General features: G+C 52.0%; 5 protein-coding genes across 5 annotated transcripts; 3 read left to right on the top strand and 2 right to left on the bottom strand.

Moving 5' to 3' along the window:
• Positions 1-3,180: 3,180 nt before the first annotated feature.
• PC9H_006308 (uncharacterized protein) lies at positions 3,181-4,591 on the top strand (the record flags this gene model as incomplete). The annotated part of the gene is made up of 3 exons (XM_036775859.1): positions 3,181-3,241; positions 3,267-3,406; positions 3,455-4,591. The coding sequence occupies 3 exons, from the start codon at positions 3,181-3,183 to the stop codon at positions 4,589-4,591; spliced, it is 1,338 nt and encodes a 445-aa protein (XP_036631878.1).
• A 7,869-nt stretch (positions 4,592-12,460) lies between these two features.
• On the top strand, positions 12,461-12,740 carry PC9H_006307 (uncharacterized protein; the record flags this gene model as incomplete). The annotated part of the gene is made up of 2 exons (XM_036775858.1): positions 12,461-12,510; positions 12,581-12,740. 2 exons carry the CDS (start codon positions 12,461-12,463, stop codon positions 12,738-12,740), a joined length of 210 nt encoding a protein of 69 aa, XP_036631877.1.
• A 6,724-nt stretch (positions 12,741-19,464) lies between these two features.
• On the bottom strand, positions 19,465-20,211 carry PC9H_006306 (uncharacterized protein; the record flags this gene model as incomplete). Its single annotated transcript, XM_036775857.1, has 5 exons — positions 19,465-19,486; positions 19,538-19,682; positions 19,742-19,802; positions 19,851-20,153; positions 20,209-20,211. 5 exons carry the CDS (start codon positions 20,209-20,211, stop codon positions 19,465-19,467), a joined length of 534 nt encoding a protein of 177 aa, XP_036631876.1.
• Positions 20,212-20,463: 252 nt separating this feature from the next.
• Positions 20,464-21,688, top strand: PC9H_006305 (uncharacterized protein; the record flags this gene model as incomplete). The annotated part of the gene is made up of 5 exons (XM_036775856.1): positions 20,464-20,491; positions 20,547-20,648; positions 20,694-21,038; positions 21,095-21,576; positions 21,626-21,688. The coding sequence occupies 5 exons, from the start codon at positions 20,464-20,466 to the stop codon at positions 21,686-21,688; spliced, it is 1,020 nt and encodes a 339-aa protein (XP_036631875.1).
• A 1,022-nt stretch (positions 21,689-22,710) lies between these two features.
• PYC1 (pyruvate carboxylase) lies at positions 22,711-27,552 on the bottom strand (the record flags this gene model as incomplete). The annotated part of the gene is made up of 24 exons (XM_036775855.1): positions 22,711-22,766; positions 22,819-22,981; positions 23,037-23,196; positions 23,250-23,296; positions 23,350-23,676; positions 23,734-23,751; positions 23,805-23,839; positions 23,892-23,931; positions 23,982-24,202; positions 24,261-24,397; positions 24,458-24,671; positions 24,784-24,869; positions 24,922-25,004; positions 25,063-25,422; positions 25,477-25,593; positions 25,654-25,722; positions 25,784-25,894; positions 25,952-26,199; positions 26,258-26,695; positions 26,746-26,841; positions 26,897-27,021; positions 27,073-27,185; positions 27,236-27,334; positions 27,394-27,552. The coding sequence occupies 24 exons, from the start codon at positions 27,550-27,552 to the stop codon at positions 22,711-22,713; spliced, it is 3,522 nt and encodes a 1,173-aa protein (XP_036631874.1).
• Between the last annotated feature and the right edge of the window lie 63 nt (positions 27,553-27,615).

Here is a 27,615-nt window from a genome sequence, read left to right as displayed (position 1 = left end):
TCACTTGATTTTTGATTTTATGGTTATCAAAGCAACGGAAGCAATTCTCGAGCTACGTTCTGCTGTTTTTTGTCAGCTGCAGTACTTCCCACTTCCCCGCTCCATTGTTCTCCACCCTCCACCCTCCCCACCCCCACTTGCCCTCCCTTCCCTTCCCCTTCCCCTTTCCCTTTTTCATGCATTTTTTATATACATTTTCTGATTCAATCGTCGATTTGGCTACTTTTAAGTACCTCCCTCCTGTCACGTCAACGGAAGCAAATTTCGAGACTCCGAGACTCCGAGACTCCGAGACTCCGACTGCATTGTTCTCCTCTCCTCGTCCTGCCTCCCCCTTCACTCCCATCGCCTTATTCCTACCTCCTTATCCCTTCGAGTTACTTCCATCTGCAAGTACGATCTAGTTCCGTCTACATCTACGTCTGCGGCTACGTCTACGTCTACGTATGTTGAGTAGCCGGCCTTCCTCGCCCCCATTGCCATTGCCCTCCCCTCCTTCCCTCCTTCCCTCCTGAGTTAGTTGCTCAGTTACTTCGAGGTAGTTACTTCGAGGTAGTTACTTCGAGTGTACCGATCGCTTTCCTAATGTACTAATGTACCAATTTACCAATTCACTAATTTACCAATTTACTTCCTCCTCCCTCCTCCCTCCTTCTTCCCTTCTGTCGAGCTTGCCCCGTGCGACCGTATTGCGAGAGGCGCTCCGGTCGCTAGTCTCACCCGCACTAATCACCCATTCACTAGCGATTCTCACCTTGATGCACTCACCTAATATATCACCGTCCACCGCCCTCCCGCCGTAGTAGCGCACCGATTCTGTGCACGAATAGGAGTATAAGGATGTAAGGATAATCGCGACGCCGGCGCACCCGACACTCATACACCCTACACGCCTCCATGCCTAGTACACCTACACGCTCCCCTACGCCTACGCTCCCCTAGGCAACCCCTCCTCCTTCCTTTCCTTTCCTCCTCATAGCTACCCCCCCAATCACCCCCCACGCCAACGACTCCCAATCACCCCCACCCTACTAATCCCAATCCATCCTCCGCACCCTGATTCGTGCTAGCGCATATCGCTCAGCGCCCAGCGCGCAGTAGCCATGACCTGTGAGATTTTGAAACACGAACGTATCGACGTATCAACGTATCGACCACGAACGATGACGATGACGCTGACGGTGACGGTGATATCCATTGCTTCGCAATTGCTTAATATTTGATGATTAGTATCTAGTGATAATGATTAGTATCTAGTGATAATGATTACTTCTAGTGATTAGTGATGATGATCACTCACACCGACGATTCGACGACTCGACGATTTGAAGTTGGTATAGTTTGGTAGAGTTTGCGGTACCGCACTGCTGACTACGCGCCACGCGCTAGAATATTCGAACATTCGACAGAAGAATAATCCAATCCAATGCAATTCAATACACAATCCACAATCCACAATCCACGCTCTTGCTCCTGTATAACGCAAAGCTGTATAACACACAACACACAACGCATAACGCATAACGCATAACGCATAACGCATAACGCATAACACATAACGCACAAAGCCCAATGCACAATGCCTGACGCGAAGTCCGAACACGACGACTAGTCAGTACTTTAACATTCAATGGTCACTAATATCACCAACCCGAATTCTGAATCGCGAACCATCAACCATCATGCATCAACCATCTCAACGATCTCAACATCGGACGTCCGACGATTAGTACTTAGCACTCACAACCTGTACTCACAACCTGCACTCACAACCTACTCACAACCTACGCACGACTCGGAGCCACCGCACGTCCCTACAGCCCTCGCGGCGGACTCATGCGTGCCGCGCTGCGACCCTATGCTTGCTGAGCGTTCTGATTCTGATTCTGGTTCTGGTTCTGATAGTGGCGCGCAATAGCAACTAGTAACTCGTAAGTGGCGCGCGCGCGTACGCGTACGCGCAGCCGACCCTCCGCCGCCGCCTCCCCCATCCCTCCATCCCTCCTTCCATCTATCCTTCTATCCATCCTTCCTTCCATACTTATCTCACAAAACGCCGGGGGCCCCTGCTTACTACGACGACGTCGGGGGCAATAGGACAGCCAGGGTGACGAAGGGTGACCGGTGACGGATGAGACGAGGCGGATTTACAGCCTCGCGCGATCAGGCGCTGATCGTCGTCGTTCGTCACTCTTGATTTACAATTTACGATTTACGATTTACATCCATACAACCATAACCACACAACATCACAGAATAGTCATATGCAGTGCAAATGCAGGATACGTTGCATATTGTGTGGTACATATCACCTCTCACCTCACCTGCTGTTATACATATTACAGGATATATGTTGTATATAACGCTTCTGACGAATGGAACAGAGACCCGATGGTTGCGAACATCGGGATGGGAGGAGGTCGGGTAAGTCGGGCAGCGAAGAACCCGTCGTAGTCGTAGTCGTAGTCGGGGAGGGGGAGGAGGTCGGGGAGGGCTCGGAAGGTCCAACAGGAGGCCGAAGGGCAAAACAAGAGGGGAGCGGACTGAGTAGCGAAGCAGGGGTCGGCGAGCGCCCGAGGCAGAGCAGTCGGAAGGAGGGGAGAGGGAGAGGCAGGAACAGGAGGGGGGGAAGCGGCTCCCACTCCACCTTTTGGGCTCCACCCGCTCCACCGCTAGAATACGCGCAGTGATACTCACCAAGAAGGCAAGTCAGAGGTCATGCACACAAGACTGGGCAGTGAGCACGATGACGACGACGACGAAATTCATTTAATATTGCACAATTATGATTATGCAGTTACGTAGCCAGTACGCACTAGTACGCAGCGCCCTTGATGTCGGGGAGCGCCTGCCATTCCGGGCAGCCAGAAAAGGCAAGAGGGGACGGTGGTGGAAAGAAGGGAGTGGTGCATGTACGAGCCTAGGGAGAAACAGAAAGACAGAAAGAGCGCGAGAGAGAGCAGCGGGGATTGGATGTTTCCAGGCTGCAGCCAGACAGATCTCGATCGTCGGCCTGTCTCTGGCTCTGATGGGAGACAAAGCGGCTCTTCGTGCGTGGCCCTGTTTGCTCGTGCAAGGTGCTGTTTGCCGCGAGCGAAGGGAAGGAGGGAGGGAGGGAAAGGAAGGAGCGCAACTGGAGATCTGCCTGAGATCCGGAGGGAGACAGATCAGATCCCCCCGATGCAGATGGGCGTCTGGGTAGCCCCGAACGGACGGGCGATCTGGATCTGGATGGGTTGTTGTGAGTGGGTGGTTGATATATAAAGACGAGGAGGCGAGGCGGACTGGGCATCTCCTCCTCCTCGTCTCGCTCTCCACCGACGCACACGACTCGCCCAAAACACAACAGAAGGAAGCAGGAACAAAGATGGATACAGACTGGTGTCTCACTTGCGGGCGTCGTCAAGTACGTCCGTCTCCCCTTCACCCGCAATGACACTGACATATCGCTTAGCAGCAGGAGTCCTCCGCGTACTGCTCGCTCCAGTGCATGATGTACGACGATCCCTCGCCCTCCTCCCTCCGCGGCGTCTCCTCCATCCAAGCCTGGGCAAAGGCCATCCCGCCAGGCCCGCCGCCGCCACCACCCTCACTCCCCACCGTCCCCCACACCACCGCCTCCTCCTCCACCCACGGGACCTCGCGGACAGCGTCCACACGCTCGTCCTCCTCCTCCTCGCTCCACTCATCGCACTCGCACTCGCAATCCTCCTCGTCCGGGAGCTCCTCGCCGCCCCGCACACCCGCGTCCCTCCTCCCCACATCCACATCCGCCTCGTCGTCCGCGTACAAGCCCAAACCGCCCCACCTCATCCTGCACTCCCAGATCCCGCTCCCGCCCACCCTCTGCATGTCCACCCCGCAGCCGCCCCCGCGCATCACATCCACACCCACAAAGTCCACGCCCATCAAGCCGTCCCCCGTCTCCCACCCCGCCGCGCACCCCACATCCAACCCCACCACCACCAACGCCAAATCGGCGTCCTCGTTCCGCCTGAACGGCACCTCCACCTCCTCCGCCTCCGCCTCCATCGCCACCCCCTCCGCGCACTCCGCCCTCGGCTCCCTCGCAAACCACGTCCGCACCTGGGTCTGCCCCTCCGCCCCCGCGTCCCCCAGCGCCCCCCACTGCGCCCCAGAGTACAAGTACACAGACGCGCACCACCCCGAGGACGCCAAATCGCACCCCAACTCGAACGAGACGCAGCACACCCTGCGCCTCCCCAAGTCCCCGAACTCGCCGTCCTACCCCGCCGCCAAAACCTCCCCCTCGCATCCGCATCCCTCGCATTCGCACCCCTCGCACCCCGCCTACCCCTCGCAACCCCCGCATTCGCAGTACCCCACCCGCACGACCCGCCCGCGCGGCAACTCCTTCTCCCCCTTCCCCACATCGCTGCGCGCGTGCGCATGGGACGATGACGAGCTCTCGTCCTCGCTCTCGTCCGTCTCGCCGTCCCCGTACGAGGGCCACCACCAGCCGGCGTACCCCTCGCCCCCGCGCGGCATCCCCTTCGCGCGCGCCCAGCACGAGCAGTTCGCGCCCCAGCCGCAGCTGAGGGGCCGCAAGGCGTCGCGCGCTCTCGCCTAACTTCCTAAACGCTCTTCTCTCTACTCCCTGCTCCTGTCGCTCGAATGCTGCGCTTCGTTACTCTCTGCTCACCACCACTACTCTCTCCTTCCCCCAGTTTCCGTTCTATTTCTCATCCATAGACGTCCGCTTTCTATCTATGCACACATCCCTCATCCTTCCCTTTCCTCATTTCTCATTTCTCATTCCTCACTGTTCCTTTCCCCATCCACGTTATCAATCCACATGCTTATACCACCCCATCCACGCCCATCACATATCACATATACATACATACACACATACACTCTCCTTGCCACCGCCAGTCCGCTCTATATATCCCATAGATTGTACCACCACCGCTGCTACTACACGCTACACGCTACGCGCCACGATTACGCTGTTACTGCTACCGACGCACTGCTATCGCCTGCCATCTGATATCGATGCTTGCTTGCTTGCTACGCCGTCCGACTCTACTAAGACTCTCTGAGACTCTGAGTTTGCACTGATAAGAAGCTCAGCTCCCTAACACAACACGCCACACAAAACACAAAACATGTCCAACACCCGGACCCAGTGAGAAAACCCCCCTCCTTCCTATTTTCCTTCCTCCCTCCTTCCTATTTTCCCTCCTTCCTATTTTCCACTTTTCCTTCCTATTTCAAGTTTTCCACAGTTACTTTTTCCTTCCACCTGCATTCGTCGCAGAACTTCCAATAGAACGCCCTGAGGCCTGAGGCCTGAGGCCTGATGACTGATCTGACGGCCGCATCCGGAAGGTGCGTGCCGCGCGCTCGCGATCCCCATCGCACGCACCCACCAATAGCCACCAATAACCATACGTGCACTTACGCTCACACGAGAGACACGAGAGACACTCCGACCGGGCGTTTGCGCGCGAAGACTGGGAGACTGGGAGACTGGGAGACTGGGAACTGGAGTCGCATTTGCATTTGCATCAGAAGACAGAAGGGAGGCAGAAGGCAGAAGACGGGAGACAGGAGAAGATGTTCAAGTTGCTTGACTGAGTCTTTGTTGCTCGAATAGCGCTTAAGCCCTGCGTGACTGGTTGGTTGTCTCGTCACCACCACCAACGACCGACGACCGTTCCCATTCCCGAGACCATGCCAACGTTGCGTCTGTGACGGCGACGGCGACGGCGGATGGCGTGCTGCTCCCCATTGCCATTGCCATTAACCGCCATCGTTGGCGCTATCTGCCTCCCGCGCCGCCTTCTTCCTCCCCTCCCCGTCCTCGAGTTCGAATTCCATCCCCCTCCCCCTCGACGTATGCCTGGTAAACCCGCGCCCCAGATCCGTATGTCAATGTCAATGTCAGTATATCAGCGGCGGCGTCGCTTCCCTCGAACACTCGAACACTCGAACATCCGCCGTCAGCGCAGCCGCCGGCAGCGATAGTTCACTGGTGACGTCCTCTTCCATTCCGTCGATCCCGTCGAACGCGCCACGGCTGGCTGGATCTATCAGCGGCGCACTTCTTCCTCGACGGCCTACGTCGTACTGCCATCGTCGTGGTGTCATGTCGCCCCCGAGTCATGCATCATGCGTCATGCGTCATGTTACAGTCTTTCGTTTGCCATTTGCCGTCTATGTCCTCGAGACCGCTGGCTTTGGCAGCGGCCCACCGCCACCCTCTTCGTTTTCTCGGACCTCTTTTTCGTTGATCCCCATGTCATTTCCCGTCTACCGTGCCAACCATCTCGTATTTGCGCGGCAAATCCAGCAAGGCCTCACGCACACGGGTCGCCATTGGGTGGGTCTACCAGCATCAGTGGCGCACTTCTCGTTCCATGGTCTTGATTCTTCTCGTTCTGCCTCCCCTCCTCCTCCTCCTTCCCGCTCTATGTTCTCAGTGCTCTGCGTTCTGCAGTGTCTATCAGCGGCGTGTGGCGTCGCCTCACGTCGTCCTCGAGTGGCGTAACTTTCTTCATTATGCATTATGCACCGCGCGTCATGGTCTATCGTGGGCATTCAATCATTCAGTATGTTTTGCATCCGGGGTTCGGGCTCCGAGGTGCCTATCAGTGGCGGCGCAGCGTTGCGTCCTCTATGTTCTCCCCTCTATGTTATGTTCTCCAACGTCTATCAGCGGCGCCGCCACTCGTCGTCATCGCATGTCGTAACTCCTCCCATCTCTCTCTTTTGTATCATGTATCATCAATCATCGTTGTTTCCTTTTATCGTCTTGTATCCCAATTCCTCCGACCCGGGTCGCCCTCGGTGGCGTACGGTCGTGGCGCCTCCCTTCTCTGCCATTATTCGTCTTTCCGCCCATCCCCCCTCATTATTCTATTCGCGTGCACACCTACTGGCGTCGTGGCGCATTGCGCCGCCTTCTCAGCCTGTGCCCTCACCCGACGGCACCTCTCAGTCTTCTAGTCTTCCAGTCTTCCTTTCCTTTTCCCCAATCATCAATTATCAATTATCAATTACGTGCACAATACCCAACGCCCAACGCGTACCCCATACCCTCATAACTCATAACTCATAAGCAAATACTGAAATACTGATGGAAATTCGAAACCACTACACTAGGTGTGAAGCACGCCAAGTACATTGGCTGGACCTACGAGGGAGGACCGCGCTGCGGCGTCGGCGTGGCGTGGCCTCCCGGGGACTTCTGCGTTCGCGTGGTGATCTGATGCCGTACGGCCGCGTCGTTCTATTATTCAAAGCTACAAAGCTACACGGCATGTTTCCGCTATCCCACTGCTCTAGCACCCTTGTACTTACTTGCCCCGCCGAACGAAGTCGGATCCCTTCTGCTTATCCAACGTCTTCTTGTGCAATCGCATTCAATACACTAAACTGCTGGACTGCTGGACTGATGCACTGGCAGGACCTGCATATATATCACCCTGCAGCACCCATTACCCATTACCCGTCAGCCTTCGTGATCCAGCGCATCGTCCTGCAGTACCCATCACCCACCGTCCGCTCCTTCTGCCAGAAGGACTCTGGATCCCGACTCCCGGATTCTGGACTGGGCCCCCGAGTATTGTGCTGCATCTATTAGCATCAGCATCAGCATCGGCGGCGCCGTGGCGTCAGCACTTCTCCCTCACTTGCCCGCTTCTGCCCCTTCTCCCCCACTCACTGCCCCTTCTCCCACTCACTGCCCCACCTTCCCACCTCCCACCTTCCCACCTTCCCAGCTACTTCCTCTTCTTTACCCTACCCTACCACCGGTACCGTCCCCCCTTCCGCGTACGCCGGGCGATGCGGTCGCTTCCGTCCCGTCGACGCCAGGACTCAGGACCTGGACGCAGTGTAATGACATACCCCCCATTATATTATTATATATTTATGTTATTATATTACCCGACTTCTGGATCCTGCATTCTGGGTTATCCTGAATTTATCAGCGGCGTCGTGGCGTAGTCTACTTCTCCAGTTCTCCAGTTCTCCAGTTCTCCCCGCTCCACCCTCTTCTCGACCACCCTTTTCCATCGTACTTCCCCATCACCGGCACCGCCCATGTCCCATGTTCGCTCGCCCCTGGGTCTAGGCGCCCAGTGCCTCGCTGTCGCATGTCGTATGTTTGACTTCTAACTTCTGGCTCACTTCTAAATGAATTTACGCTCCTTCTCATGTATTCATACTCTCACTCTATTACTCTCACTTTCACTCGGTCGCGTCGCGGAGCCACTATACATCATGCATCATGCATCATGCTCCACGCCATGCGCATGCGCATAACATCGGGAAACAACATACGCTGAGAAAGCGAATCGATGTGAAATCATGATTAACGACGAGGCTTAGGATTATAGCGTTAACGTTAGCTCTTAGCTCGGACATAGGCGCACAGGATGGAGACATCATTCAATTTTAATATGTGGACCAGGGGTACGTATGCCCCTCGGTCCCCGGCTCAACCTCACTTCAACTTCAACATAACGCCAGCTTCTCTCACATAACATCATACGGATCTTACGGGGCCCATAGTCTTATCATCTACGCCTCTCCTGTTATCTTACGGCGAGCACCCCACCGCTATAGCACTTCGAAGCCGGACCCGTGCTCATAAGCCGTAAGACCCCAAAGAACCCGACATTATGATCTATTATGATACGCTTCGCCAGGTCCCACAGCAGGAACCCCGCAGCCCCACGCCCTAAGTAACGTGTCGCACCCGTTACGCCAATGCAGCGCACCTGCGCACACGCGAAGCGAAGCCGCGAACTTGTGAGCGCCCGCGTGACGATGCTTGCGATGGTGCCTTCGCACACCTTGGACCTTGGGACCGTCGGACCCTCGCCGGCAGGCCCTGGCGTTACAGCATCACCCAGGTATGTGGCAGCGGAGCAAGGAACAGCAGCGTCCCCTGTAGGCGAGCAGCATCAAATCATCAAATCACCAAATCACCAAACCGTCGTACGGCACAGCACCTCACCCAACCCCACCTACCGCACGCAGACCAGCACCACAGCACCTCGCATCACAGCAGCGCTTGTAGCTTGTAGCTTGTAGCATCAATCACCACACACGACACAGGAACCAGGATATAGATATCCACGGAACTGGGGCGTTTGCGGAAGCGAACAGAACAGCAGAACACATACGTATACGTGTGCATAATTAAATCGCCGTGATTCGTGACCGTCGTGTACGGTATGGGCATGGGCATGTTATATTTATACGTACATCCTTATGATTAGGATTACGCTGACATAGGCCTGATTTTAGAGCGAATTGAGGCACGGTACGGGAAGGTGGGCACGGGCGCGGCGAAGGTTCGAAGGTTCGAGGGTTCGTAGGCTCTAACCTTCTAAAGTTGGTGATTTGGTCGTGATTTGGTGTAGGTGCTGATTCAATTGGTGATTTGATTCTATTGGATTGGATTGGTGCCAATTGGCGCGGCTGATGGAGATGGAGATTTGGGGTTGTGATTTGTGATTTCGAGGACATACTCGGCGCATACCCTAGAATAGCAGAGTCTGTATCTATGGGTATGTGAGGTGGAGAGGTGGATTGGAAGGACGTGCGACAAGACGCGGTGATGGGGAAGGACGACGCCGCTGATTGATAACCTGGTATCGCTCGGTATCTTGGTCCCTTTACATAGCGGGCCATCGGATAATCAAGAACTCAGAATGCACGGTGCACGATGCGAGTGAAGAACGCAGAGTGTGGAATGCAGAAGGGTCACCAGCACACCCCGAGAAGGTAGAACGGAGATATCTACGCCACAGATAGATTCAGCCAGCCAATCCAGGGGGAGGGTGCTGCATCGCGGGATGCGCGTGTCGATGGTGTGATCACAGAGCGCTCAACAAGAATGTACTATGGGATATCTGCTACGCCGCCCCTGTCCGCCCCTGTAAGACTTGCCACAATCAAAGTAACTAAGCTTTCTACCCTCGTACTCCACTCCTAGTTCCCTCCGCCGTGTTGTCGCATGAGGGATCCTCAGCTACGTTGACACTCTGGACATTGTGGCGTATGTGTACTAATCGAGTCTGGAAGCTGAAGGAAGCTTGTCCGAACAATCGACGCCGCCAGAGCGCAGGATGCAGAGCACCAAATGCAGAAGGAGCGGTAGGTAAGGCCCAGCTACCTCTCGGTGAAGATAAAGGGCCGCCTTGCCTTAACAATGCCTCAGGCCCAGAGAGGCAACATTGGGACGATTCAACGCTACATACTTTGGAATGAAATGATAGAACTGCAGTGCCGGCCACATATGACGCAGCTTGGGTGAACCTTGACGCTTTCTCGGACCAACGGCAACGGGCCTCTGTGTAGGATCAGACCACTGGAGGAAGCAAGGAAGAGTGGAGTATAAAGCTCACCTAATGTTAACGTTAACGAGAAGAGGGAAGTCATCATGTCAGGTATGTTTATTCGTCTTCTTCGGTACCCGGCTCAGCTTGTGTCTTGATTTTATGGCATCTTCGCCTGAGGCATGCTCATGGTGGTCCTCACGGTATGCCCCCGTGCTACAGCAATATGCTCTTTGAGTACGCTTCGCCCCCACATACACACGCACGCCTCGGGATCTTATACGTTCGCGTTTACAGCATCATACTCCAGCCATCATACAGCAGAGCATCGGCATCATACAGCACATCCACCATAACCACGCCATTCCCTCGCAACTGCCACATGCATGTACGTTCGTAGCTTGTAGTCTGATGCATCAAATCGCGAGATAACAGTCCCGGGATCACGTACGCCCCCGGTAACGAACAACGATAACGATAACGTCGGTGTTTTAGCGTGCTTTAGTGTGTGTATGATCGTGCGGTCCGAGTAAGAGGAGAGTTCACTGAGAGTGCGTCATCCGACTCCCCAATTCCATTCTAATTAGTTCCGAATAGATGCGTATGTTTTTGCGACTGTCATCCCGCCGGTATCTTACTTTCCCCACTATTCTAAGGTCCAATCTGCAGAAGAGTAATTTGCCTCTACTTACGTGTGCAGCCCTGCGTGTCCAAGTCACCTTCGCTATTCGGTTCACCAGGGAATTTAGCTTGTAAGATGGAGTCACCGCGAAGCTTGCTGGTTGTGCACAGAGGAATATGTCGGGAGTCCGATTACAGGGGCGTCCCCTGGAGAGAACAGGGGCCCCATCCTTCTTCAAGTCACCGCCACTTCACCCCTGCCCCCGTCCATCCGACACTGACAAGAAAAAATCGTGTGGTCGATCGTTTTTCTTATTTCCCGAGGACACTCTTTGACTCGGTCAGACCCGAGGACGAGGAGAATGGATATTGCGCCGACCCTGAAGATTACCCGCACCCGTCCCTGCTCTCATGAAAAACGCTGTGCAGCGATCGGTTTCCTTTATTTATTTGATTGAATCGAGGTCGAGTCTGGTCGAGTCACTTGCACTCAAAAATAAATGACTCGTCATATCTTCATATTGAGCTTATGGTCCGAAACCTTCCTTCTAGAATATGGAGCCATATTCATTCATTCAATGGATGCAAGGCGCCTCGACGTAAAATGAAAGTCGTCACATCTCATGAATCCATCTACCACCACGTAAGTACATCCGAATAGCCATCTCCCATCTCTCACCCATCTCTCCTCTCCCGAACATATGTATATCCGATGAACCCGAACCCGAAGAAAACTTGCAATTTTCGTCCGAAGAGAAGAAGAAATTGAAACATTGACACGCGAAGCGTGTTGCATGTTGGGGCGGCGTGGGACTGGCTCTCTCTCTCACCCATCCACATCACCATGAGATGCCATGAGAGACCATGTCGCTTACGCGTACCTATTTCGAAAACTTACTGTAGGTTATTTTTCATTTGATGGATTTTTCATTTCTCTTTCAATTCGGGTTCTCAAGATCAGTGCGAGTTACTATGTCTCGAAAGGTCCAAATCCAGCTACTCAAGAAGCTTGATATGATTTCTGGGTCCTGGGGATGCGCTAGGAAAGATCTATCGCCGCCTACCACCTGCGTACCAATACTATACGCCATACAGCATCTATCATTTATACATCGAGAATTATTTAACCGAACGGTCAATCCCAAAACCCAAATGGAACTCAAACGGAGTCGCCTCACGCCCGAGTCCCGAGTCCCGACTACTGGCCTGTCCGGTTCTGGTTTCTCTTTATTCCCCTTCCTTTCGGTACTGGATACTCGACGATTTCCCGGCTCTTGTGCACCATAATGTTCCACAACTGTCAGAGTTGTCATTCATGTCATTCTGACGCAACTGTATCCATCACCAACCAATTGCAACAACGCTCTAATTCGAAGCTTCCTTCCTTACGACTTCAGGACCCATCACACAGCACGGACCACGGACCAGTCACCAGTCGTCGGCACACCCATCACTGGCCACTCGTTGCTCACCATCACTTACTTATGCAGCGGCATCCATTATGATCATGCCGTTATGCCATTATGCGTCAACGTTCAACTCAAAGTCCCACCAAACAGCGAGCGGTGCCGGTGTACATCAATTCATTAACAGTTCATCAACGGTTGGCTGATTCTTACTGATCCTTTCCTTTGACGTTATAGGAAGGCCGAACAAACACGAAAACTAATACGGAAAGCAAAGCCATCTTTCGTACCCGAGGCCGACTCGACGAGGGTAACTATCACCATCAACTTTCCCGATGGGTCCTCCTTCTATCTTTCTTCTCTTCGAGAAGTGATTGGCGTAAGTGATATGTTCTGATACCAGGAGGTCAGAAGGACTAGGTATGGATATGTCAAGCTGCATACGGTCTCGGTGGGGATGTCAGTATGGAAACCGTCAAGCTTCAAGGAGAAGTTATCCAATTCCATTCTCCGACTGGACATCTTCGACCGCTCTTGTACCTCAAGCAGATGCCATTGTGGATACTAGGGGATACATGTACGTCCTCGAGCGCCAACGCATACGCGATACTAAATACGAATGCTTGTTCCGATGATTTCTGTACGCGTTTCCTCAATCCGCGATTAATTACGTTTATGTTTGTTTCCGCAGTATGTGGGCCTTGCGCCACGACCGCCCAAATACGAGAGTATACATGTACGATCGTGATATTATCGTCAATCGTAGTGGCCTCCGCCAAAGTCTGTCTGATATCAATGGACATGGAAATAGTAAATCATTCATCCAACGGTTAACGGTCACACAACAAACAGTTCTTTACGACAAACGCGTAGACAAAGCATCAGCAATGCACGCCCACTCTATCACATACGCACACAAAAAATTTGACTCAACCCCATTCAACGCATCATCACTGCCACCACATACCATACCAAAAGATCCACCGACATCACATCAAAACAAAATGAATCTCCCCTGCTTCCGCACATCTACTATGTATGTATATATATAGCTTACATTAACAACGGCGCACCCGAGTGTGCTCACAATCACCTCCCTTTCCCCGCCTCTTCAATGAGCCCTGATTTAGACTTGAGGCGTAAGTATACCCTGCGTGTACCCCATTTCGTTTCTCCGGCTCCTGACAGCTCCTGACAAGGCCACCCTGAGACCACCCACCCCCTGTCTCTGGTTCCTTGCCCTGCCCAACTCTCCCGCCGCAATGATGATCTGACATAGTTCGACGATGTCTTACAAGGTCGTCCTATCAGGTCGACTGGGCTACTCGACGGAACCTCTCTCTCTTTAGACATCATCTCCGACTCAGCGTGCCTTTATACATACGAGCGTAGACATTCTGTACGAATTGCAACGGTTCCGAAGGCGACTCCGATTCCGATTCCGAAATTATCGACATGCCTCGACCTCCCTGAGACGCGGGAGGACTACTTCAACTCACAGTTATGATAAACTCATGTACCTTCTTTGCCGTTCAAAGTCTGTAGACTTCCAGATCTGTAACTTTTAAGTGATTCAGTATTGCTCGCCATGATGTATCCCCGTCGAATTCACAAAACCACCCACATATCCTAGCCCCTGTCCACTCCTCTTGTTCATTTCTCCTCCCCTTATAGGCTCTTCCCCGATACCCTGTCCCCGGCTTATTTCCCCAGTCGCCCCAATATGTCCCCACCGTCCACGAAGACAGCCGACAGGCGCGTCGAAATGCCTGGTAGAATCCAGAGCAATCGGTGGGGCCCTGTGGCTGACCTTCTATCTAACAGATCTGGTTATACGTCGCTTAAGTCTGCTTCCGACTTCAAGTTAAGGTCTAACAGGTCTAGAAATGGGAAGCTGGAGGTCTACATCTAGTAACCAATGAACAGGAGGCTAGAGCTGTGCCCTTTCTAATGATGCACAATGTCGGATCCATGGCGCACGTCAAATGATGAACTAAACCTTCGAGTGACCCCGAACGGTCAAAGACGATAATTCCTCCCGAGTATCGTATTCAATATGAATGCAAAAACTTTGTTCGTTTTCAATTGCATTTACCGCTGTCATGCATACACACATCCCTGTATTCGGAATGGTCGTTGTTCTTGTCTGGGTCTTGATTCTTGTAACTACGCATAATAGAATAGACGGACTCGACCAAGTATGGACTTGCGGTATTCTTGCAATTGATTTGTATTTGGGCCTATATATACGACACGCAACGTCCACGAGGTATTGGTGCCGAGACACATCAAGAACACAAGGTAATGAGCGATGTCGACGAGATGGTGATCGTTGTGCTAGTGACAACCTCGCCATCATGAGTCGAAAAGGTTGGGCTCGCCGTTCACCGCTGCGGGTTCATCCATCAGAAAACAGATACATCACCTGTAACCCCTCTTCAGCCCCTCGATCCCTGAGCAAACGCATGTGCTCCACGTCTCCATCCCTCGACTACCTACCCGAGACGAGACGTATCTTCATCGATATCGCTTAGCTACCGTCCGCAGTTTCAGGGTTGTCCAAAAGGATAGGGCTACTGGCGACGTACCCATGCATCGTCATCTACTTAATCGTTGTCGTGCGCCCCAAATCCGGGCCTCCCACATTGCTTACGGCGTGCGCGAAATACAATTACTCGCTTCCCTATCTCTCTATGTTTTTGTCCGTCGATAAATCAATAAAGCGACCCTAGTTTCGACATCGTATCAATTACTCACTCCAACGTCGAACTCCACTCCACGAGCGGTACTGTTACGCTGTACACGGGATTGATTCAACTCCCATCAACATCAAGGTCTACCGACCCCGAAAGCCCTTACCTTGCAACGTGGATAACCCGGGCAGCATGTTGCGCAATTCGACTGATAAATCATGTGGACAACGCACAAGTAAGGGGTAATATTGTTTGATTCCGTATGAGCTGTCACCTCCATGTAAGATAGCAAGATAGTTCCGCTGTAGTGTCCTGATTGACCGTCCTTGGGACCCGACCAGCACCCTTCAATGACCAATGGCTCTGCCAAACCTGAAGACATGGTGTAATCATTCTCACCTCCACTGAACACAACAATGGCAACGAGTCGCAACCTCGATCAACATAACATTGTACTAGGCTGTACCCTCAAACGTTAACGGCATAACATGACGCGTAGGTGTCACGTAACATACCTTGCTTCTCTGCCTCTTCTGCCCCGAATATCGTCGATATGTCCCCTCGATCAAGAATCGAATACAACGACATCAATGTTGAGCGGGTCCACTACGTTTCGGGTTTAAACATGCCCTATGCGGCTTGGATATGACCTTCAGGTTAGAAGATCACTTATTATCGTAACCTGATTTAGGGTGACTATCGATCACTGTAGACTAGAGCATTGAGCCTATGTTAATCCGCCATGCGTATAATGTTCAGCCTGAAAAAAACTTACTTCTCTCCAGCCTTGGGTCTTGCGAGTACAACGAGGCGAATGAATTGCTTCTAGGAGTGAGTTAATCGGAAGCGTTCTTCGCCCTTATGGCCGTCTGCCCCTTCATACTTGCTTCAAGCGTGTATGATCTTGAGCTCCATCGCTTAAGGCTCCGCCGAATACTTGAGACCATTAGGCATCAGGGCACCGAGCCACGATGTGAACGGATGTAATCATTCTTCTTGTCCTCTCTCACACTGCGTGCAGTTATCCCATCACAATGTTTGAGAAGACGCAGTTAGTAAGGATAGAGAACGATAAAGTGACTTTACCTTCGATGCTGGACAGTGGATTCCCCTGCCCACTAATCGCAAAGCTGCAGTGTTCACAGCCTATCCTCGAATGAAAATATTTAACGCTTTTGGGAGGTGGCGATCCCACAGCGCCCACTCTCCACCGCTAGATTCTGTTAGCCCGATTCGATTTCGATTGAAGCCTACAGTTTGGTTACTCGTACACAGGGAAAACCATTTTCCCGCAGTATCGTACCGTGCACCGGTGCTTCCCTCGAACCTTCAATAAGTAAGTGCAAAGCAAGTGGCGAGAAGAACGAGAAGAGCGATGTCATCATCAGCTATAGAGATAAGAACTCTATGTAGAAAACTTACACGGTAGATGGTAGAAAACACTTCATTGCATCATCTTCTTGAAAGGTCGAACTGTGCTGCGACCAATCGCAAGGTGACCGGATTATGAAGTTACTCTCTTGGTAGAGAGAATCTTCTGGAAGGACTCATCACAGCCAAATATGCGAAGACGGTTGCGATCAGGGTTCTTTTCCCATTGGAAATGGAGTGGATAGTGAGGTGACCTAAGTTGTAGACAGTAGTAGGGATATTGCTCGCATCCTGCTTTCCATCGGTTCCAGTAGATCGACGACACCTTGAATACAGAAGCCTTTATTTGATGTTTATTGACCTTTGCACTACTGTCCCGCTGCCTCACAATCGAAGATGATAAATTCCAGTAGGCGTGTAAGTGGTGCTGTAATACGCACCGGTACCTGGTTAGCTTTGTCGAATACTTCCCAAAGGGAACACTTACATCGAGCTCCCTGGCAGTAATATTTCGGTACCGCTATGTTGTCGCATTACTTCCTTAGGGAACGTCCGCCAACTAGAATCGCTGAATGCCGGGCGGTCACCCACTTCTACGCATTGGTACGCATTGGTTACGCAGGTTGCCGGATGCGTGAAGTTGAGCGATCGCGTATGTATAAGTCCTGATCGAAACCCGCTTGATCAGATGCTTGAGCTCGTCCCTAGTCAGCGCTTCAGCCCTCGTCGTACACCGACGAATTGACCGGCTCCTATGCCCACACAATACTAAACCATTCCGGGCCTCCGCCTGAAGCGTGGGGACCTAGAAAGATCAGAGCACTCTATCCATCAAGCGACCCTCCAAATCGAGGTGTTCAGCGAGTCACTAGTCCGGCAATGTGATCATAGACAAAATCAGGTCTCTGCATCCGAGATTCTTTCCCTGATAGATCGATGCCAAAAACATACCTTTGTACCATTTCCGGTAAACAAGGTTGGGTCTAAACCTCATTCTCTCGCCCAATTGTGCTCGCCTCCCGCAACTTCCCGAACAACAGCGGTTTCAAAAATAAGTGTTGGACGCTGAACACGGGTGCTGTGGGTCAAGACCTCAAACGGAGGGCATTGCACTCGACTCGGGGAGCGTCACCAACTCAGTGTGGTGTTTCACCCGTTACGGTTTCCCGAACGGAGGGGGAAAGAGCGGCTGGTCTTGAGTTGTGCGGAGTATTGACAAGGCACACGTCCCCCTGGTCGCTTCGATGGTGATCGTGGTTGCGGCGGTGCAAGGGCGGACATGAACGCGTGGTACTCTGTGGTTCTTGACACTCCGGCCACTCAAATTGAGCAGTTGAGAGCCGAACATCTTTTTCATTTGTTGGCGTTAATATTGACATTGAGAGCCTTTCGGCGGAAACAGTCTCGTCCGTATACTAGGACCCGATTTACCAATGTGTCCCTGCTTTGACATTCATAAGTCTAGCAGCGCGTAAATGGCCGGGATATGATGGGGAATAATGCTTGAATTGTTTGGAAACCGAGCATCTAAGTTAGATTGTCGGTTGGCGTGAGGTGCCTGTTCACCCAAGTTGGCAACACTAAGGGCCCGGTCTGCTCGTCGAGATGTTAGTCCCTACCTGCCAAATTTGGCTCCCACGGTTGGACCAAACCTGGCCCAAACCTACTCCAAACCGACAGTTTGGTCTGCTGTACCAGGGGGTTTGCGGGTGGGTTAGGACCTTCCTGTCACATTATTATGTCAGCGTTAATATACCTGGTGGCACCTTGTATCAACTGCATTATCTATTCCCTCCAATAAACAGTACTACAGCTTGTGGTGTTTATTTATTAATGAATGTTAGTGGTGAGATAGCAGGACGAAGAAGTGAAAAAAGGACAATCCGTGGCTCGAACCCGCAACCTTTCCGTGCTAAAAAGTAGTACTCAAGCGCGCAAACCGCTAAACCAACGTACCACATGTTAAACTCTTTTGGACTAGTATATCACCTACTGAGCCGGGATACTTCAGGTCGCCGACAAGAAATACAAGAAATACCGAAAGCAGAAGTTTGCATGTATTTACTTTGTATCTATTGCCGCTTTCCCACCATGATGTCTGTGACTTATTTGTGACGATTCCCAAGCGCCCTGAGCAGACTCCAGCGCTAGGTTTTGTCAAGTTCAATCTCCGCCAACCCCAGGCCCGAGGGACTGACATCTCGACGAGCAGACCGGGCCCTAATGTGGAACTCCCCGTATTGGTAGGAAAGCGTCGAATGGAGCGCGCTCGGGAGTGGAGGGAACCAACCTTGACATGGGAAATGATCGTGGCGTATGGTACCGACACAGAAGCCCATTGGCATGCTGTCGGTGCGGAAACAAAGGCGAAGGTAGAGGGCGCCGCCACAGGATACAACGCTCGCCGTTTCAACATCGGATCTGAACATATGTCGGGGCATTGTGGAGGTGGTGACGCGAGGTAGCTTAGTTGCCGAAAGGCAATGCCCTACCGTGGTATCATACAAATGTCGCAATTGATACGAGGAGGTATGTAGCCATACTGGGTGGCATCTGTACCCTGGGGTATCTTGATTCCTGACGCCGCCATCAATCTATATCCTTGCGACGAGTTCAAGACTCACCTTGGCCCCAGTGTTCACACTCTAAAACATAAAATTTCTCCCAGACGCTACACACAACAGTCATATGATGTCCCGTCCAGAGAGGACACGGTTAAGCTCCATCTGAATGGAAAGCTCCGAAAATTAAGGACCTTACATTGCCGGGATTCTTCGAGTTGTTCGACTATCCCATCGACTGCAACCATCCCGAGTGACTACGACGGGACCTAATGAATGACAGCAGGGAAAATATAGAGACTGTGTATCGAGAAAGCGCCGTACATAGCAATGGTTTCTCAGTCTCTGTCCAGCCACTGGATGGACTGCCTCCATATAACAAAGTGCGGTCTTCATTGCCGTGTTTCGTAGTTCTACATACAGGTTACGGGCATACCCACAAAGCAGGGAAAGCTTGGAATCGCTGGCCGATGTACTGATTTTACACTGAAAGCAATCATTGTGGGGGTGGTTGAAAGCTAGGCGGACGTGAGCAAGGGAAGAGCGAGGCGGCGGATACGAGGGCTCACCCTGGAGGAGGCCCCCCAAATCCTGCTGGGGGCGGAGGGAATGGCATGCCTGGAGGAAAACCTGGAGGCCTGAAGCCTGGAGGTGGCCCAGGCATACCAGGAGGAGCAAAAGGCATCGGTGGGCGAGCTAAGGCTGGAGCACCCACTGCAGAAAGGTTAGTCTACCATCTTTGAAGATAAATTGATAACGGTCATCAAACATACTTGGAGGCATCATTCCCATACCGCGTCCGGCGGGCATACCCCTACCTGGACCCATAGGAAGCTAATTGCAGATTAATAAACCGAGAATAAGGTATGAAATAGCGCATACGGCATTTTTCTTGTCTTCGTCGACGACAGGTGGTGGGCCTTCGACAGTCAGGCTGACTACAGCTTCTCCTCGCAGGATCACTAAGCCCAATGCACGTTTCATCTCTTGTTCAGGAGCAGTTTCCTCCCCGGGCTTTTTCTTCGGCCTCACTCGTCTAAACTCCTCGCAATCGGCCAAAACTAGATTCATATGTCTATCGAATGCGAGCATCTGCCCTGTTAGTGCACGTCCATCGTTGATCGTAACTCTCAGTCTCCAATTTATGAGACTGAGCATTTTTCCACCCTTGGATTTTGGAGGAGGCTAATGTTCCACATGTCAGATCTGTCGTTGGACCATCCGTGAAACTGAAGCGTACCATGTTGGGCGACGAGTCTTGCGATGGAGGACGCGATGCCTGTTGGATGATTTCTGTTACACAAACAGATACAAATATAAACGTGACTTAACGAACTGGTCAGGGGGATCAGTTCCATTCGCAATATTGTGCTCTCAACTTGTGCTGAATGCCCGGGTGACAAATTTCGCGGAATCTTACGGGCACTCAGCGTATACAGCTACACGGAAAAGCCGGAAGCTTCATTTCTTGGTCACCATGGCTCTGACGCCTAGCATGAACACTGATTTTACTCGCCTTTTGGGTACGTCCATTGCCCTGGTCTGTGCACACGACCGTTTGATGAGATGGGTCCTTAGGTCTAAGGACACCCATTGTTTCTGCGCCTATGGCAGGTGCCAGTGGCGGCAACCTAGCTGCGCAAGTATCCCTAGGTGGCGGCTTTGGTTTCATCGCAGCAGGTTGGCTTTCCAGGATTCCGCTACTGTTAATCTGACGTTCCAAAGGCTATGATACGCCTCACAAATTTGGCCATGAATTAGCACTGGCTCGGGCAGCATTGCAAATACCCGCCGCAACTCGGTTACCCCTTGGTGTCGGTTTCCTATGCTGGCAGCTCGAAAAGCCAGATTCACCTGCATCTAAATTGCTGTCAATTGCCCTGGAGAATGGCGTGCAGGCTGTATGTTTTTCATTTGGTACTCAGCTCGGGCGATGGGTGCAATATGTCCGCGACTACGATCAAAGAGTCGGCTCTACCCAGCGGACACTGGTATTCGCACAAGTCTCTTCCGAACAAGATATCTTGGCTGCTGTGAATGATTGGAAAGTCGATGTCTTGGTGGTGCAAGGTTCATCGCAATCATGCTACTACGTGTCACCTCCCACTAAGGTATGCGTGATCTAGGTAACGAATCTGGGGGCCATGGCTTTTCGAATGCTGCTCCTACGGCGTCGCTTGTCCTCAAGGCCCTTCCCTTGGCACGCGCCGCAGGCATACCACTACTAGCCGCGGGAGGCCTGGCTACTGGCGCACACGTTGCATCTATGCTGGCTCTTGGAGCTTCTGGCGCTGTTCTCGGGACACGCTTTCTACTAACTCCAGAGAGCTTGTACACGGACAAGCAACGGCAGGCGCTCCTCGACGCCTCAGACTCTTCAACTGTACGTACTATGGCTTTCGACGTCGCTAGAGGCACTCTTGGTTGGCCGGAAGGTGTGGATGGTAGAGCACTTCGTAACTCAACAGTTGTCGATCATGAGAACGGCCGCAATGAGAGAGAACTGAAGGAATTGTTCGCGAAAGCCCAAGTGGAAGGTGATCGCGAGCGCATGCTTGTTTGGGCAGGCACTGGGGTAGGGGCTATGAACTCCATCAAACCCGCTAAAGTGCGCTACACTGCGTCCGCATATGTAAACTTTCTAATTGTCAGTCTAGGAGGTCGTGGAAGAATTGCACAACGAATGTGTGGAGCATCTGCAGATGGGGCCTCGGTTATGAAGGAGCGTTGTAACGGTACGCTCGCATGTAAGGCTTTGTATTGCTATTCTTTTCTTGGTGCGCGCCACACAAATTTAATCTCAACTCCATGCCGTATCTCCTCCTCAGTTTCAGCGATCTATATTGAATTTCCTGCACCGTCGGCACTCCTGCTGGTTGAGGCTCCCCGTGAATCTCCCATATCTGCCCCTTGGACTCCATACAATGAACCGCGGCGACTCTTCGCTAAACCGTGGTTTCAGACATATATTCTTGCACCAAACTTCGGGAAACCCGCGGGGAAGACATCGCCAGGAATACCGACGACCGCATCGCCACTGGTCGACACTTATGCTCATAAAGTAATAACTATCCACCGGTTGTTGATCTTCTTACTCCCCCCACAACTACATGTACGACCGCCACCTGGGCCATATGTTGCGGTCTCGCATTTAGAAGACCTTCGAATGCAGACGTCACAGGGAAAACGGGAACAATACGGGTGATAGAAGGGCCACAAAGGCCTGCTATCTCCCCCGTCATCCCACAGGATGTCTGATATCCCAGATAACGGGGCCTGAACATACATATCGGACAATCTTCTCTCAGTTCTCCGATTCAGCGCAATGCAGCCTTATCCTCACCAATCATCAATGCGTCATGGCCTGGGCAGGTCGTACTGATTTCGAGGCTGCGTTCAACGATGCTCAAGTCCATTTATAGCATGTTAAAAGATGAAAGATGCAGATCATTCTGATTCTAGCGACGTTCCACGACATTCTACCCGTACTGATACAAAATTCGAAATGCACGAACATAGACATCATTATCGTACAGCGACCATTTTACTCACGCAATGTCCTAATGTACAATCTCCACGGTCAGATCACCCTGGTTGATGGAGTCGCCTATAACGAGTTCGTGGGTTGGGGAAACGACTGCGGATAACAAGAAGCCTACCTTCGTGAACCACAACCCGTTTGATATGGCCAGACACAGGAGCAGTAACAGCAGATTCCATCTGTATACGGAGTATCAGTCAGTCAATCAGGAGCACAGGCGAAATCGATCTCTGGACTTGCCTTCATGGCGCTCAGCACTACGGATGACAGGTCAGATAGCACGATAATCGGAGGGGCTAGTGGACTTACCACATAGAGGATCGCCCTTCTTGATCTCCTGCCCTTCCTTAACTCTCACCTCGACGACAACACCAGACATAGGGGCGCCCACTGAGCCGGGATCATTGGTGGCCTTCTCGCGCGAAACAGTCTCGACCGCTGAGTTTTTGTCCTCCACGGAAACCGCACGGACCTGCACGAGGGTATCATCAAGATTAGCATCCAAAAGAACCGTAAATTTAACCCACCTCTCCGTTGACTTCGAACCAAACATCACGTTGCGCACGCCCTTCAACGACAGGACCCACAGCCATGAGACGGATGATCAATGTCTTTCCAGATTCAATCGAAATGTGCATCTCCTCGCCAACATCGGGGCGACCCAAGAAATAGCGAGTGGGAACGACGCTGGAGATTGATAGGTCAAGGAGACTGCCGCGAATATTGGCAATCGAACACACCTGAGATCTCCGTACTTCTCAATGAAGGCCTGGTACTCTTCGAAGACCTATAACAGCGCTTCAGGATCGGTACTCGATCTTTGGGTATGATCAAGTCTACCTTGGGGTACATCACATACGAGGACACATCTGTGTCAGTAATGTGCTTGCCGAATTTGCTCCGTAGTTCTGCCTTGATCTTCTTGAAGTCAAGGGGGGCCATGGTTGCCCCCGGACGGCCGTCTATTCTAGGTTTGTTTCGGATGATGCGCGAGCGCAGAGGCTCTGGGAAGCCTCCCACAGGTTGGCCAAGGTACCCTTGGAAGAACTCAACAACAGAGGAGGGGAAGTCCAGGCTTTCAGCACGCTCGAGAACTTGTTCAGCCGTCAGTGAATTCGAAGTCATCCATTGGGCAAAGTCGCCAACAACTTTAGACGACGGCGTGACCTAGAAGAGATGGTATTAATATCGATGGGCAAGTTGGTGAGTAGCAGCAATAATAACCTTGACAATGTTGCCGCACTGAAATGTGACATCAGATATCGCACGTTGCTCGAGTAAACAGGGGTGCTCACAAGCTGATTGGCCTCGACGTATTTCTTCTTGACGACTGGAAGCGGGTCATTGAGAATTAACATCAACCGGGGAAAGTCTTTACCTACCTTCCCATTGAGTGCCGAGACCGAGTTGGGCGGCTTGGAACTGCTTTGGATGAGACAAATATCAAATACATAGATTGAAGAAGGCCGCACCATGAGGTTAGTGTATTGACCTCCCGGCATTTCGTGTTCGAAGACACTAGAGTCTGATGCTCGGACATTGGCTTCGAAGCAACTGTATAGCATCCGGACTTGGCTCCAGTAGCTGTTCAGTGCCTGGATATCTTCGTAGCGGATGCCTGTTCCCAACGATGTCTGTTCCAAGGCCATGCAGACGGCTCCCATGGATGGTTGAGAAGTCAGGCCGGACATGCCTGTGAACATCAAGAGATAGTCAGCATTGTCACGACGTGCACGGCAAATACCACGGACTATCAATAGCAACATCGACAACATCAGCCCCCGCAAGAGCGCAAGCAATCATGCTCGCAGTAGCAATGCCCGCCGTGTCGTGAGAGTGGACATGGATAGGAAGTTCAGGGTATTTCTCTCGGATGGCGCCGATGAGTCTACACGACATACAGAATGTAAGCTTCTTTTCGGTGACAAGGGAATGATGGTGCCCTCACAGTTTCGCTGCCTCGGGCTTGAGAAGGCCAGCCATGTCCTTCACACCGAGGACGTGGATGCCTTCCTGAACACATTGTTCGACGAAGTCAAGGTAGTACTTGAGGGTATATTTAGTTTCCTTGGGGCTGGCCACATCACCGGAGTAGCAAACAACGGCCTCGACAACACCTCCTGCCTTCTTTGCGGCATCGATGCCAAGTCTCATCTTCATGACTTATTAGTCTATCTGCAGCGGGACTCACTCGGGAAAACTTACATTTTCTAGATTAAGGAAGAGACAATCAGATCGCCGTCGACACGGTAACTGCGGCTAATGATTACTTACCGAAGTAGTTGAGGGAATCGAAGACACGGAAGATATCGAGTCCATTCTCTACGGCCTTCTTGGAGAACTCATAGATGGCGTTATCGCTACTCGCAGCATGGGGAATGGCAATCGAAGATAGGAACAAGATACACGTACGGGTAACTGGTATAGCCAACACCATTGGCACCGCGGACGAGAGCTTGGAACGGAATGTTTGGAACAAGTTTGCGGAGGGTGCGCTGAGCCGCGATTATCAGAACGGAGAGCCAATAAATATGCATCGACGGAATCACGTACGAGACGTTCCCATGGGTCCTCATACAAGAAGCGCATAGCCACATCGAAGGTTGCGCCTCCCCAGCATTCTATGCTGTAGGCATTGGCGAGAGCGTAACTAGTTTCTTTCGCGATGTTGACCATGTCCAAAGTACGCATACGTGTAGCGAGCAGAGACTGATGAGCATCACGCCAGGTCGTGTCCATGATGAGGGTACCAGGGTATTCGCGAACAGCCTTCGCGAAGGCCTCTGGTCCATGCTCGACAATGATGTTACGCCAACCGACTTCACAAGGTAACAAGGTGTCGATGGGTGTGGCGGGGTCTTCTCGGCTCGAAAGCTTGGGGATGACAATGTCTTGCTTGAGACCTGGTTCTCCCTACGCATAGATATATTAACTTTTTCTTATATTGACAGGAGGAAAGTTACGCACAACTTGGCCTTTGATGGAGCTGCCATTCACGGCCAGATCGCCCAGGTACGCAAGCAGTTTCTGGGCGCGATTTTGACTTTGAACGAGTTTGAAAAGATCGGGAGTATCGTCAATGAACTGATAGTTGTTGAAGTGTTAGTATGAGCGCATCGTCGACACATGTAATTAGATACTAACTGTCGTCCAAGTTTTGCCACCAATGAAGATATCGTGAGTCAACAAGCGGAACAAGAATGGGATGTTGGTCTACACCGAGTACAGAAATGGAGTTAGTATTCGTTGAGTGAAGTGCGACAACACGGCTTACCTTGACACCACGAATACGGAATTCAACGAGCGCGCGAAGCATCTTTCTCCTGGCGACTTCATATGTAGTTCCACTTACGGTACACTTGACAAGCAAGCTGTCGTAATGGGGCTTTTATTGGAGTTAATTAGCGTCAATCAGGACATAGATAGAAGATGTCAAACACACAGTAATCTGAGCGCCCGCGAAGCCAGAGCTTGCATCAAGACGCACACCGTTACCGCCAGCGCTACGGTAGACCTCGATTTTGCCGGTATCAGGCTGGAAGCCTTGCGAGGCGTCTTCGGTGGTGATACGACACTGGATGGCGAAGCCGCGCTTCGTGATCGCATCCTGTGTGAGCCCAAGTTGAGGGAGAGTCGCACCAGCGGCAATCTGGATCTGAGCGGCTACGATATCAATGCCAGTGATTTCCTCTGCAGGGTCAAATATCAGCCCCCTGAAGGTGCATATAGGAGCAGAATGGCAGCCCACCAGTGATTGTATGTTCAACTTGAATACGGGGGTTGATTTCGATGAAGTAGTGTCTGCCCATCTGGTCGACCAAGAACTCAGCAGTGCCGGCGTTCCTGTAGCCAACGCTCTTTGCGAGCTTGATTGCGTCGGCCAAAATGGCCTGACGAACCTCCTCAGGCAAGTGTGTGGCAGGAGCAACTTCGACAACTTTCTGGTGACGTCTCTGTACAGAGCAATCACGCTCAAAAAGGTGGATGGTGTTACCCTGAGCATCGGCAAGGAGTTGAACTTCAATGTGACGGGGGCGCTCGAGGAAGCGTTCAATGAAGACAGTTCCATCACCGAAAGCAGACTTGGCTTCCGAGACGGCGCGTTCGAAGGAATCCTTGAAGTCAGACTGGGCGCGAACGACACGCATTCCACGACCTCCACCACCCATGGCGGCTTTGATGATGACTATTCCAGTGATTAGTAGATTGTATGAGTGAAACGAATGCTGATGTTACCTGGGAAACCGTATTCCTTGATGAATGATTCACCATCTGTGTAGCTATCCACTGGGCCTGGTGTACCAGGGACAACTGGAACGCCGACCTTCATGGCTAAAGTGAAACGATCAGCGCGCGCATAACGAACTTGATTGGCGTAACAACGGACCAAGTGTCCTTGCTTTGGTCTTGTCTCCAAGCCCATCAATGACCTCAGGTGACGGTCCTACGAATGCAATACCAGCTTGCTCGACTTTACGAGCGAATTCTGCGTTCTCTGAAAGGAAACCGTAGCTACGCGGCATTCAGATCCACTTCTACGAGATAAGCGACATTTAGACATACCCTGGATGGATCATGTCTACACCATGTTCCAAGGCAATTCTAATGATGTCCTCTTGAGCGAGGTATGCTCCTACCGGAGTCATGCCCTTCCCAACTTGATACGCTTCATCCGACTAAGATCCTATGTTTAGATATGATCGTGATTGATATGATGTTGGCGCACCTTCTGACGATGGGCTGATAACCGATCCTCGAATGAGTATATAGCGACGGTGTGCATGGCCAATTCATGGGCGGTTCTGAAGACACGGATGGCGATTTCCTACATCGAATCACATCTCTTCGATTACAGTCGACTGATCTGTTACTGAAAGCACTCACACCACGGTTAGCGACGAGGATCTTTGTCAATGGTCCACTATGGCCAGCGGCCTTTCTCCTCATCGTCTGGATTGAGTGCACCGGGGTACCCGGCACACTGGGCGTCCCGGCGAAGATGGACGCCAGCCTCGGTGGATGCAGCGATTGCTCTGAAGACATGATGGTGGAGAAGGAAGGATCAGAAGGGCTTTCACTGAAAGGCTCCTGATGTGTTTAAAGGAA

The sequence above is a fragment of the Pleurotus ostreatus genome, assembly GCF_014466165.1.
Source record: "Pleurotus ostreatus strain PC9 chromosome Unknown scaffold_4, whole genome shotgun sequence".
Taxonomy (NCBI): Eukaryota; Fungi; Basidiomycota; class Agaricomycetes; order Agaricales; family Pleurotaceae; genus Pleurotus; species Pleurotus ostreatus.
This window is presented reverse-complemented; position numbering and strand designations above follow the sequence as displayed.